Source organism: Bactrocera neohumeralis, chromosome 4 (assembly GCF_024586455.1).
Source record: "Bactrocera neohumeralis isolate Rockhampton chromosome 4, APGP_CSIRO_Bneo_wtdbg2-racon-allhic-juicebox.fasta_v2, whole genome shotgun sequence".
NCBI classification, from domain to species: domain Eukaryota; kingdom Metazoa; phylum Arthropoda; class Insecta; order Diptera; family Tephritidae; genus Bactrocera; species Bactrocera neohumeralis.
Window position 1 is genome coordinate 28,498,726 of NC_065921.1, and position 15,411 is coordinate 28,514,136.

Below are 15,411 nucleotides of genomic sequence, written 5' to 3' on the forward strand. Positions count from 1 at the left end.
TTTTTATTTTATTTACTTCTTTATTTATTTTTTGTGAAGCTTTAAATAATTATTTTTATTTACTTAATTTAATATTTTATTTTATTTATTTATTTATTCATTTTATTTTATTTTTTTTTATTTTATTTATATTAATTCTAATACAAATTTAAATGTAAATAAAATTTATTCTTTGAATTTTATATTTTTTTCCAATATACTTATTTTTGTCATAACTTTCATTTTAGTATTTTAATTTATATTAAATTTTAGTTCTTTTAAATTTTATGTATATTTTGTAACAGTTATTTAATAATTTTTTAAGATTTTTTTTATAAAAAATACGTTTTTGCATATTTAAAATTAGTTTGAAACCCAATTTTTTTTAGTTAAGCTTTATTTTTAATTGCATTTTTGATACAATTTAATTATGTTCTTATTATTAGTTAAATTATTTTAAGTACATACATATATTTATTTAAAGAAGTTTTTTTTAACCATTTCACCATTTTTTCCATATATGTTTTTAAGAAAAAATACTAGTTTGCTTATTTTTTTTCTTTTTGTTACCCTATCTGGATTATTTAATTTTATTGAATTCGCTCTCATTAAATTATATTTACGGTATGCCACTGCCAGTAGAATGCTTACATAAGTCATAAGTGTCTTATTAAATTAAGTAAGTGGTAGGAGATTTGGTTAGTAAGTAGGCATGATTAAGTTGAATGGGCATTTCTATTCTTAGCAGAAATACTATTCTTAGCCATAAGTGTTTTATCAGCTTCTAACGGTAGTTAAGCCATAAATACGAATGTGTCTAGCCAACGGCTTTTAAACACACTCATGACTTTCTATTTCTATTTTTTTTATATGACAGTATACTACACATAAGCATTCATCGAGCGACTAATCACAATCAGTCATTCCAAAAATTTTATGACAGTTGCTATAAATGCAATTCGTATTTATCTAAATTTCTAGTCTGGTACTATTTTTGTTTTTATGAGCCCGCTCTTATCTGCAATAACCCACACGCTCTTGAACCCACTTCAAACAGGATAAACATGCATTAATGTACTTATTGATGAAAAGGGATTTAATGAAAATTTGCAATAAGCCCATGACAATTGCGTCAGCAAATTGGATTTTTATTTATCAAAACAGAAACAGGCACTTATAGCCATTTAATATATAATACATACATATATATACATATATGTATATTTGTATATAATATTTAATTAAAAACATTTTATTCATGCGATTGTATTGCATACTCCTCTTTTGAGAGCTGTTAGATTTAATCAAATGTTATCTATGCACTCGTTAATTGCAAGTTATCGCATTATATGTGTTTAGATACTTATAGTGAGCATTTGCGGATATTAACAGACCCGCATTGCAATATTTGTTTATTATAATTTTGTATATCTTCCTGATTAGTTGCATTTAATTACTTATGCATGGTAGATGTATGGATATATACATATATATATGTGCATATACATACATACATACATACATATGTATGTGTTTGTCACACAATTTTCCTTGTCTAATTCAAGGTGATCAATGATCGCAGCAGTAAACATATTTGTTGTTTTTTGCGATCAGTAATTGTTCTTTATTGCATTTCTTGCTGGCTCATGAGCATATTAAATAAATTACAATTGACTCGTGACAGACATAATTGTAATGACATAAAATATATGAGTTCCTATATATGTATGTACATATGTATGTATATAAAAAACAACAACTTTAATTGACAAGAAATAACCTTTGCTTTGACATATTTATTATGTAAAATAGTATTCGTACTAGGGTGAGGCGAGAATGTTTTAAGTCGAATATAAAAAATATACTACAGAATATATTGCCTACATTTCGGAGCGCTTATTAAAAAATTATACGAACAAACACTGCAAAGAAAATCACTTATTCGGATATAACTAAACCCTCTGATAATGCATTAAGTTGGGTTCCGTTATAGAGGCTTCAGCATAAATATTAGAATAAAATATTCACCGTTCTGTGAATTTTTTTTTAAATCTTGATTATACATACAATATTTTTCATTTTCATTTGTGCCTGCTTTAAAGTCAATTTAACTTTTAAAGTCCAATAATCGACCACCCTATGATTTATATTTATGTATGATATTCTTTAATATTATGATCAATTAGGAAAATTACCATTGCCATTATGTGAACTTTACACTTTTGTTTATTATAAACATAAAAAACAACAATCAAAATGTGATTGGTTAGTTGCGCCAATTTAGAGAATGGAAAAACTATTATTGTTCTTTCTAATATTCTTCTTAAAAAAGACTTTAATAGCAAATGTTTTTAAGAAGCATGCGCGTACATTGATTGAGTTTGTTAAAATGTTGATTAAAGTAATAAAAGAATTAGCTTCTAAAGTAAGCTCTTTGATGACTAGCAACTTTGACTAAATAGATTAAAAAATATATTATATATTTTTTATAAAATATATATATTCTATGTTTTATAAATATATATTTTTTTATTTATGCTTTATTTATTTTTAGTAAAATTTTTATGAAATAAATTACTTTGAGCAAACAGGCATATTTTAAAAGTTTAAATCATCTTATTTTATAAAAAAACTAAATTTTTAATAATAAAAATTATTTTAAACATGTTTTAAAATTAATTTAAAATATTAAAAATAATTAAAAAAAAAAATTAAAACAATTTAAGAATTCAAATGAACTAAAATAACAATAAAACATAAATATAATATAATTTTTGGTTTTAATATTTTCGTAAATATATACATACATAAAAATTAATTATAAAATATTTGAAGTTATCTTAAAATGTTAGAGTCTTAATTTTTTTTAATTATAAAACTATTTTAAAAAATTCTCAAAGTATTAAAAAAAACAATTTATTTAAAATATTTAATACCTTCGTGAAGATGCAATATATTTAAAAAATTTTAAAAATTATTAAAAAATTTTAAGTTATTTTAAAATATGATGGTTTTTCAAAAATTGTAACTTTGGTAAAATATGAAAAACTATTTTAATTTATTTAAAAAAAGTTCTCAAATTATTTAAAAAAAAATTCAATTTATTTGAAATATTTAATATCTTTCGGATATTTTACACAATATATTTCATAAAACCTTAAAAATTATTAAACAATTTAAGTTATTTTAAAATATTAGTCTTAATTTCTTTTTGTAATCGTAATTTTGGTAAAATGTTAAAAAATATTAAAAAAAAATAATTATTTAAAATAAATTCTTAAATTTTTTAAAATATTTATTATTTTCGTTAATATAATATAATTACTTCTTAATTTTTTGCGAAAATACATACATATACCCATAAAAGTTATTATTATTATAAACAATTTTAATTTATTTTAAAATATTAAAGTTATAAATACCACAAATTTTTAAAATTTCGAAACTACAAAAATTTTCAAATTATTTTTAAAAAAATTTCACTGTATTTAAAACATTTGATACTTTCCTAAATATACAGATATTTGATGCAATATATTTAATAATTCATTAGCTGTTTTTTTAATTTTAAAACTAAAAAAATCCTCAAATTATTAAAAAAATTTCAATTTATTTAAAATATTTAATATTTTCGTAAATATACAGATATTCAATACAATATACTTAAAAATACATTAAAAATTATTTAAAAAAACATTTGATGTTAGTCTTAAATTTTTTTTCAAAAATTTTAACTTTGGTAAAATATTAAAAACCATTTCAAAAAATCTTGAATTATTATAAAAAAAAATTTATATAAGAAAATTCTGGAATTATTTAATTTATTTCAAATTATTTAAATATTTTCCTAAATATAGTGTATTAAATTTGTATCGAGCAAAAGTAATTAAATTAACTATTTTTTATTTTATTACTACTAAAAATATTAATATGAACTTAAAAAATTATACATACGGCTCCAGCGTAAATGTGGGGCGACTGCATATATCAACCGGCATTTTGTATACAATTATTTTACACTTTTATTAAAAAAAATAATTAACCACTAGAAAAACACGTAATTCAACCCTTCAATTAACTAAAGAAATGTTTTGTAATTATTTTGCATAAACGTTTGTGTGCTTGTGGTTCTGCTGTCCATTAGATAAAATTTGCTCTTCACTGGCACTTCACTTTCTTTCTCTGTATGTTGTTTATTATAATGTCCTTGCAGGATAATAAAACACAAATTATGATGCGCACAAAGGACTACTTTGTAATAATTATGGAAGTCTATTATTTAAGAGCGCTAATTTAGGCTGATGCTTTCAGGCGTAGTAATACCATACAACTGAAACTTGCTTGCGCTTATGAGAGCCACAAATGTGGAGTGTGGCAGTACCGTGGTGGCGAACTCGTCATACATCGGCTAAATGTCTGATATATGTATATATCATATATGTATGTACATTTATCTACATACATACATTCATATGTGTTTGTGGAAAGACGTGCAAACTCATAAGCATGTGTCGTACAAACACACTTGTATATGGAAGCTTTTGTAAGTAGCGGGGTTTCCAATAGGCATGGTACGATTTTTAAATATCGTTTCGGCCAGTTTTAATATGTCATGATCTGTAATTTTTTTTTTCATTATCTTCAGTAATTTTTACAATTTTTTCATGGAAGACATACTCAAAACGCTTAAAAATTATTCAATATTATTATCAAAATAATCGTTTTCCAATTGGAACATTTCGTGCGCTCTTGCTATTTTATTTATGGTCGTTATAATCTTTTTTATATAATGTTGAAGTGTCAATAACACAAAGAACTACTCGAAGAAATGAAAATATTGCTGCCTTTTAGGCAAGTGTTGCTTAAGACAGCAATTTGTCGATTCTAAGACGTTCTCAAGTATTGGGACTGTCTCAAAGCACAATCTGGCAGATTTTGAGAAAGGATTTGGGCTTGCATCCATATAAAATTGTTCACACTTAGGAACTGAAGCCTTTGGACCATTATAAACGTCGTGAATTTGCTGTTTTCTCTTGGAACAACTTTGAAACGGCAACGATTTTTTTAAGAAAATCATCTTCTTCGATGAACAACCATTACATTCGCCTAAATTGACAATTTGTGTAGTGGTTTTGGTCCATACTTCTTTCGAAAAGAAGCTGGTGACACCGTTACTTTCAATGGAGAGCGGTATAGATCGATGATAACCACCCTTTTATGGCCGCAATCGGAAGAAGTTGATCTTGACAACATCTGGTTCCAACAAGACGGGTCTACGTGCCACACAGGCCGTGCAACAACCGAATTATTGCGAGAAAAGTTTGAAGATTCGATTATTTTAAGAAATTTTGACATGGAATGGCCTCCAAGAAGTAGTGATTTAACACCAATACACAACTTTTTGTGTGGTTATTTGAAGTCATTGGTCTTTAGCAAAAAATCAGAGTCTCTTCTTAGTGGAAAAAGTACTCGAAAGTTGGGTTAATTGAATTCGTTTCTGCAAAAGAAGTCGGAAGTCGTGGAGGCCATTTGAATGATGATATATTCCGAACTAAATTGTGTCGATTGTACTTCGCACTTCAAAAAAAAAAAAAAAAAAACATTTAAATTTCCTTAACAATTAGTGTGTGTGTTTTTTTAAGAAATCATATCATACTTATTGGAAAACCCTGTACTTCTACCTTCCACGCCGCTTACACATGCGCTTGTTTGCCTTTTTGCTTGCTTTTTGTTACCTTTTGCTCTTTTCCATGTGTGCTTTCGAGAACTTGTACTTGTTTATTTATTTATCTATTGGCCTTTTTATGCATTATTGGTATATATGAAACTCATTGTATCTACATATGTACGTAAGTATGCATATTTTTGTCCATGAAGTACATATCGTCTGTTTATATGTATGTTGTGTAGCTGCATGCGTGTGTTTGTGTTGCAATAAATACTCTTCTCTTGGTATATATGTACATAATTGTACGTAGACATGCATGCTTTGGATGATCTTGAGCCAACCCGTCTTCTTTTATAAGTCTTCCCGGTTGTCTGCACATGCACACATTCATATTTACACAGATATGCCAATTCAATCTTATACTGCAGCTCGGTTGCAATGCCAGTTATAATAATAGCATATGCATATGTACATATGTATGTAGGTATACTGCTTTTTCCGATGGCTAAATTGCTGTATTTCCATTGCCTAAGACTGCTCTTCCACAGAAACAAAAATGTATAAAAGTAAAAAATTGCCTAGCGTCACACTTTGACTGATTGCAAGAAAAATTTTTCCTTCTAAACTTTTATATTAATTGCCCTTACTAAATTGATACAATAGGATCAATGGCCTACGATCCTAAATTAGTTTTCTATTGGCTAACAATTAACGCTAGTTGTATGAGAACTAGTTCGATGCGGTTCAAATTCTCTTGTAATATTATATTTTAGTCGGTAATTTATACATATGTACGTACATATGTATGTATGTTATGTAATTAGGTACATACATATATGTGGGCCAAACTAAACTGCGTGGAAAGTAGTGAAAATAAAAACGGAAATTTATTTCCCAGATCTGCTGTACATAGTATATCCCAAAAACAAAATTTTTTTTTGGTTTGAAGGTCTTCTTTTTTTTATTAATTAAATATCTATTTTTATCTCATCTTTGCTCAAACAGGTTAGGGCTAGAAGACCAATTTCGCGTATTTAGCCCTTAGTTATGCCTAGAGGAGTGAGCATAATTTTGAAAAAGTCGGGATCGTTTCGTAAATCACCGTTTTATTTAAAGGGGCTGTGCTATAGTTTCACCCGAAACGAGTCACCCTTAATGGATTTCGTGATTTATAAAACGTTTTAAACACATTTTGAGTTGCTTGATAGAATTTTTTTTATTTATCTGCCAAAAAATTCTTAAAAAAATATTTTTTTTAACTTAATTTAATAGTTTTTTAAATGTATTTCAATATTTTTTTTTATTAATTTATTGTTATTTTTTAATGTAATTAAATATTTTTTTAAATTTATTTTAATATTTTTTAATATTTATTTTAATATTTTTTAAAATTAATTTAAACTTTTTATTTTTTCATTTATCTGCCAAAAATGTTTAAAAACATATTTTTTTAACTTAATTTAATATTTTTTTTTGTAAATTTAATTTAACATTTTTTGTTTTTTAAATTAAATATATTTTTTAATTAAATTTAAGATTTTTTTAAATTAAATCATTCTCAAGTCTAAATATAGAAAAAAACAAAAGATTCCGAAAAGTCCAAGTTTTACGTGTCAAAATCGGTTTATCTCGATTTCCGACAAGACTACGCGTCCTATGGAAACAATTTTTACAGCTAAGTTGTAGATAATGACAAGATTTACAATTTTTGTGTAATCAACTTTTTCACATAACCTCAAAATTTGTGCGAAAAATTCAAATAACCAATTTTTTTTGGCGAAATTTGAACTGAGCTAATCTTTTTATATGCCAAATGCATTGTTCTCATTTAAAATATTTATTTTTTCAATTTATTTTCAATTTAGTTCAGTTGTTTGCTACATTCGGCACTCTCTTAGTTTTGACAAATCGCAACTTTCAATCCGCGTCTGCAATCTTCTCCAGGCAGCAAAAACTAAATCAGACTTCTAGAAACTAGAAATAACCGATTCCTGAAAGCTTTCTATTGAATATAAAAATTGCAGTACTCCTTAGTGTTCAAAGTTTAGTGTTAATTGTAACATAAATATTTGTGTAAATGGTGTTTACAATCAACATTTATAGGAACTCAAATCTCACATTTTAGTTGTAGTTATTATTAGTAGACTTATGGGATTTCACATTTTTTTGTTTTTAATTTCAAAAAATTTCCAACTGTAGTTTTCCAAACATTTATACATATGTATGTAATTACTATATCCACATTATCCGCTATTATTTAATTCTACATCTGGGGTTTCGAAACTACAATTTACATTTGGTGAAAGGTTAAATAATTAATTGACAATGCAACAATAAATCAATTAAACATTCAGCTTCTAAATAGCAAAATGCAACTGGTTTAAATTGTCTAAAAAAATTGCCTTCCTTTACATACAAACATATCATGTACATATGTATATACCTATGTATGTGTATACATATATGCTTGCCGGTACTTATTACGAGCATGTAATCGCTTAGGGATATTATACTACTAGACTTTATTGCTTATGTCATTAAATTTTAGAAAGTCATTTTCATTTCGTTAACATTGTTATTTATACACAACAATTATAAATAGAAATATGTACAAATGTAAGTGCAAGTGTATACATAAACATTCTATGTGATGTTATGAATGTGAGAATAATCCTACAATGAAATCAATTATTTGCGGCTATAAATATTTAACTACCCATTATATTATATTTATGGCAATCAACTACATATGTATATATGTAAATACATATGTATGTACATGCAAGATTATATACTTTAATGCTAATGAAGAAGGTTTACGAGCTTGGCAGAGAAATAAATGATATGCCAATTTTCTGAGCTACTTTTATAGGTAAAACGTTCATGATCCGGAAATGTGTTAAGGATCTGTTGAGAGTCGCCAAACATTTACTTAAGTTCCTAAAAACTGTTAAATACTACTAGAAAATTCAATGTCAGAGAAAATTTTGTCAAGACCCATCAACTATTGTTATCATACATCAATAAAACTTTTATTTTAAATTATTCTTTTGGTTCAAAATAGACCTCGGTATCTGAGTATTCTTCTCAGCAAGAATTGTTGTGAGATTTGTGAACAGGAAAAATCAATGGGCGTCGCATTCCTATTCCGCATCCACTGCAATCTGGTGTATGGCAACAATAGTTGATTGGTCTTGACAAAATTTCCTTTGACCTTGACTTTTCTAGTACCTTTTGGGCATTTTCAACCTGATCCTATTGTATTTTGTTGCTATCGTTTTGATAGTCAAATCCATTATTCATAAACGATTTGTCCGATAGGTTTCTTTTATGTTTTTATACAGTATCGACCTCAACGGCAAACTTTATAAAACGAATATAAAAAATTATTTTGTGTGTTTTTTTTAAGTTTCGTGCGTCACTTTAAATGCTCACGGACCAATTATCCGACAGCTGTGAAATTTGCTGAACTTTTAAAGATTAGGCTTAACATGCAAATCAAATTTTAGTGCCCCTTTCAAAGAACCGATATGAATTTTGCGGCTTGCTTGCTTTAAAAAATGCTTTTACGTATATTACCATGTCCGTACAAAAAAGGTCCGTTAAAGTGTATAATATTGAATAGGTATCAATCTAATAGGTATTATTCATTAAATAGAGTTGAAATAACTTTTTCATTAAAACAAACATATTGCTTAATTCAGTATTGATCAAAAACGGTATCATATTTTCAAAGAATAACAGGATAATTTAAAAATAAAGATACCTATTCCGGTTCGAAATTTTTCCAAAGAAAAAACGATCATAGAAACTCGTTCTTCAAGTTCTGATTTTACAGCCTGAGGATACTTCAACAAATCAGAGCAAACAGAGAATGCTTCAAAAGCAGTCTGGGTCTCGTAATTGTATTAATACAGATTTGTATATGATTATGTACATATATAGATTTGTATGATCTTTTCAAGTTTACTAATTTTTACTATTTCACAGAAACTTCTTTTAATGCTACAACAGTATTTCACACCCAGAATTGGATATCGGACTTCCTACTAAATGAGGTTATGTTGTACTATAACTGTTTTAAAGGTTGACATCGGTTTAATTTCGGTATGCAATCTCTAATAATGTTAAATATTACCGCTATCTGCTGATTTTTTATTATAAAAATTCTGGTTATTAATTTTAAAATACTAGAATCTGCAGATGGTTCTTTCGTTTAGGCATTTTTTCGGCCAAAAATAATTTTGAAACTTCTATATCTTCGCTATTTTAATATTTTTTGTACTGGCGAGTGGCAACAAGCGCACTTGCCTTCGACAGCTGCCAAAGTATTACGTATATTCATTATTATAGCCAAAAATAATGCAAATCAACACAAGCAATTGTTGACTTCAAGAATACTAGGCATAGTTTCTCTATACCCTTAACAGGGTAAGTTAGGTTTGCCACGAAGTTTGTTTGAAGGAAACGACAGAGTTCCTATAAAATATAGATATAAAAGATCAGCGAGACATGCTGTGTCGATATAACCATGCCCGTCTGTCTGTATACAAGTAATAGGTTGTCAAGAAAGTTTTGCGGTATTTTCGGTAGTTGGCGCTGAAAGCGCGTAGTTCTAGTTTTATTCGTCGCATCGGGTCATGCTATACCTTTTTGGAAAACTCATTTCACGCGCTAACACGTGTTTGATTGATTGTCGTTTCTTTTAAGTCGTTCGTGAGTTATAGCGTCGCAAACATGGAGCAAAATAAAGAGAAAATACGGCTTATTTTACAGTTTTATACGAACTAATGCCGATCTGAAATTTTACATCCGTGCGTTTCTCACTACAAAGTTACTCATTTGTCGGAACGGCCGATATCGAACCATAATAACATACAAACTGAACGATGGCAATAAAGTACTTGTATGGTAAGCATTTTGAATTGAAGACATATCTTCAAGAAATTTTGGCATGTATTATTGCCTAAGGCAAAGATACAATATCCGAAGAAATGGTACAGATCGGAGCACTATAGCATATAGTTGCCATATAAAATAATAAAGTGCTTGTAAGGAATCTTTTGTATTTGTGAAGGGTATTATAGCTTCGACGCAACCAAAGTTAACGTTTTTTCTTATTTTTATTTAATTTTTTTTCTGTTTTTCAAATTCAACCAAAACGCGCCAACCGAAATTGAGAGCATTTTAATTTTACCGCTTATTGACAAACTGACCACGCACAAAGCATTGCCGTCTATCCCAAAGTAATCGTGATATTTCTTATTTTAACTTTTTTTTTTGGTTCAATGCCTACTATTAGACCATTTGACGTTGCTGTTGTTGTTATGCTGATGACGTTGAGGCTTGCTAATCGCGTGAGCAATACATTTCTCACGTAGCGCAGCCAAAATGAGCCGGCTGAAGCACACCGCTATCACATGCCAACGAAAGCCAAAAAACACATTTGCATACATATACTTTATGTAGGTATGTATGTGTGAGTGTTTGTCGCTTTCCAACTGTATGTAGATTTGTATTTTTTATACGCAAGCTGTTGTACTTTGGAACGCGTTGCATTTTCTATAAATACTTATAAAAATGCAAATTCTAAGCATACATGTATCTATGTATGTACTTGTTTGTATATTTATAGCCATATGTAGGTTTGTTGTGGGTGATGCTGCTTGTCAGGGTTAGCGAGTGCATAGTATATGCAAAGGCCGCGATTAGCAACTAGAACGCTAATTACATTCGTACATATACTTACATACATACATATGTTGATATGCGGATGTGTATGTGTGTATGTAATATTGTATATGTATGCGATTGAATTAATTAGCACAATTGACTCATTGTGCGGCAAAGTACAAATATTGGAGCGGCAGCCGGACTGGCTACACTATTAGTAGCGGCAAAACATAAACAAAATAGAATTTAGCGCTCAAAGGTAAATTGAGAAAATGAGAAACAAAAAATAAAAATAAAAGCATTTTACGAAACGATCGTCATAAACAATTACATTGTATTTATGTATGTACAGAAGTGCATAACACATACATACAAACGTATTTACATAACGAATAGATACACTCGCCTGCACATAAGTACATATTGCAAATATATTATACATGTACATGCCTATGCATGTATACATACATACATATACATATGTACGTTTATATTGCGCGCTGAACAGTAAAGGGAAACCGGCGAGAGAGCCACGCAGTTAGCCTGCCATATGCTAGATGGAACACAGCTGAGATATATGTATAAACAAAAGAAAATTAAACGAAAAACAAAAAGTTTAAAAAACAAGTAGGTGAGTTTGTTGCGCTTCAGTCAGCCGATCGCGGCGTGATCGTCACGCATTGCAACGTGATCAGCACAATTTATGCCAGCATTTTGCCCATTTTTTGTTTTTCCTTTTTTGCTTTTTGGTTTTAATGTGTGTATGTGTGCGTGTGTTTCGTTTTGTGCTGGATTTGTGGTTTTTGATTTTTTGAATATCAACATTGTTGCTCTGCTTTACAGCAAACTTTTTCGCAAAACAAAACCAAAAATCAAAAACCTCTCAACGACAGCGTGATATTGCTTGGACGCTTCTGTTGTTTGTCGCTGTCATCTTCGTTTCGCTTTTGACTGCATTTACCGCTTAGTTGTTTAGTTGCGCATGCGTGATTCTTTCTTTTCATTGCATTTGCGTCGCTTACTCGCATACACACATACAAAACATTCATATGTGAATAGTTGGAAATTTCCGTTGAGGAAAGCAGCGATAGCAACAGCGGATTTTTAAGTGTGTTAAAACGTTAATTGCTATTTGATTTCTTTAGTTGTCATACCCTTTTGAGCGGTAATGGTAAACGAGTATTTTAATTTTTTATACCCTGAACACGAAGTTTGTAACACCCAGAAGAAAAAGTCGGAGACAACATAAAGTACATTGTGACAAAAAAGCACCAAGAAATTGTAATGAAACTCGCCGGGTAAATGATATTTGAAACAAGTAAGGAAGCGCTAAGTTCGGCTGCAACCGAACATTTTATACTCTTGCAACTTGCAAGAATCAAAGCCAAGGATACTATAAGGTGTAAAACTAATCATATAAAGTAAAGTCCGCCGGATGTTCGAAAATGCTGATATTAGTTATATAGGGGCTAGGCCAAGTTTTCGCTCAAATTTATCTATTTTGGGCACAAAGATACACTGTTATAAATAAAACACGCTCTCTTATTTTCATGGAGATAACTCACATATTGGGCGATATATGCGGTACAAAGTCACCCCGAATTCCGAAAATCTTTATATTAAATATATAGGGGCTAAGAGAAGTATTGGTCCGATTCAACCCATTTTTGACATACAGACATACCGTTATAGCAGAAGGATTATCCCTAATTTCAGTTATACATACATATATATCACACATTGATCGACATTTTCGATCAAAAGTCAACTGTAGACAATTTTTGGTCATAAGGTGGCACACACTAAAGACATTTTTCGTGCAAAGTTTTATCCCGTTATATTAAACGCTTCGTGATATGCGTACTGGAAACTGAACGAATCAAGTGGAATCTAAAATTGTGTTATATGGGAAGTAGGCGTTGTTGTTGTCCGATTTCTTACATTTTTACAATGAGACATAAGAATATCAAAATGCTAGGTAGCAAATTTTGTCGAAATCGGTTGGACGAGTCCCGAGATATGGGGTTTCACCAAAAAATGGGCGGTGCCACGCCCATCTTCCAATTTTCACACCGGCTCTCATAAAGCTCTCTCATGCCATCTCGTTGGTAAAATTTAATGTATCTGTCGCGTTTAGTTATTGATTTATCGCGCTTTTAGTCGTTTTTAACAGTACCGTTATATGGGGAGTGAGCGTGGTTGTCCTCCGATTTCATCCATTTTCACACTGACGGTAGAAGTTCTTATAAGATTTGGGCTCAGCAAATTTGGTTAATGTAGCTTCAGTGGTTTAGGAGTTATGTCTTTTGTATTTTGTATCCCATAACCTAACATCATATTACATTACCTTACATCACATCGCACAGGCCAGTGTGATGTTGATCACTAAGCATCAGTTTATTGTAATTAGATGACATAATATACATCACATGATATTGCATCATGTCATCATATCACACCATGCAGCATCACATGACTCCTCACATCATACATTATTACATGAAAATTTCATTAACCTAACATCATATGACATTATATCACATCACATCGCATATGCCAGTGTGATGTTGATCACTAAGCATACAAAATTACACACTGTAACCTAACATCATATGACATTACAACGTATATTCAAGCGCTATGTTGGTCACTGAGCATTAGTTTAATGTAACTAGCATTAAAATACATCCAATAGCTAACATCTTATCACATCACAATATCACATCATATATGCCAGTGCATTGTTGATGACTAAGCATTAATGTAATTATGACATAATACATCACATGATATCGCATCATGTCATCATATTACAGGATCACAACGCCACATAATGCCTCACATCATACATCATCACATCAAAATTTGATATAACATTATATCACATCACATCGCATATGCCAGTGTGCTGTTGATCACTAACTATCACTTTAATGTATTTAGCAGTTTTGAATTATTGCAATTATTTGGTGGTAAGGGCAAAATACTTCAGACAAATGGAAATATATTTATATTTGTTTATATAAAATACCCGAGGTCTAGGTATTATAAAAAAACATATATGTAAATTTCTTTGCTTTCTCGCAAAATATATTTTCAACTGCATATATATATATAACAAGGTCATGAGAATACTGTAAATATTCATAAACTGGATCGAGAATATTTAGCGCAATTAACATTTAGATGATTATGCACAAATATAAATGTTTGTATGTATGTATATGTGTATATGAAATACAAGTACACAATTAGCGTGCTCATACCATTTCGGACGAGCCTACGAAATTTGTAGAGGAATTAACAATTAGAATAGATATTGAAATTGGAATGCCAAGCGTTTTCATGAGACAAGGTCCAACAAGAGCTTGGTTTGTATCTAAATGCTGAATGTTTTAAAGGCCCTTGCCACATATTTTGATCTTGTGTAAATTGCTTTTAGTGTTATTTATGTAATTTTTTTCATTTCATTTGTCATATTTCAGATTTCTTTGCGTTTCCTTTTATATATTCCACATATGTACTTATAAATATACACAAAGCAAGTGAGCTTACTTTTTTCGCATGAACTGTTCATTGTTTATGTTTACTTCGAATGTAACCCACCGGTAAGCCACCGCCTTTGTCGTAAATTTATTTCTTTTGTTCAAGTCAAAAAACAATTAACCTCCTCTTAAGCCCGTTAAACCATGTAAAAAGGAGCACACAAAAGACACTGTAGGTGGTGCGCATAAAAAGTAAGAGAGACTAAAAATAGACACTGAAAAAGTTATGGCACAAAAAGTGAAATTCGAAATTAAAGTCTTTATGTCCAGTTAAAAATTCAGACATGTCTATATGTATATCGAATTATCAATTTAATTTTTGGACATTTGTGTGTATTCTTTTGTTTTAAGTGATTCAATACACAAGTGTCAAATATTATATGTACCTCTTTTCATTCTTCCCACTTAATTGATTTTAATTTAGTATTCAACCAATTTCAACACAATTTTAAGTGTGTGACAAATGGTCGCGGCGAAAGAATGTTTTGAAAAATAATATTCAAAATAAGAGTTAGAAGTAAGTGCAGTAAAAGTCTAGAAAAAATA

The 15,411-nt window shown here is 29.4% G+C and overlaps 1 protein-coding gene across 3 annotated transcripts in view; it reads right to left on the reverse strand.

The window, feature by feature from the left end:
- Window positions 1-15,411, reverse strand: part of LOC126755936 (uncharacterized) — a 33,615-nt gene that overhangs the window by 7,667 nt on the left and 10,537 nt on the right. Inside the window, exon 1 of one of the 3 annotated variants that reach the window (XM_050468667.1) lies at window positions 3,934-4,328. The exons of the other annotated variants lie outside the window; for them this stretch is intronic. Within the exon in view, the coding sequence (XP_050324624.1) occupies window positions 3,934-3,977 (44 nt within the window). The 5' untranslated portion in view covers window positions 3,978-4,328. Of the gene's footprint in view, window positions 1-3,933; window positions 4,329-15,411 lie in introns of those variants that run through there. 3 annotated transcript variants of the gene reach the window in all.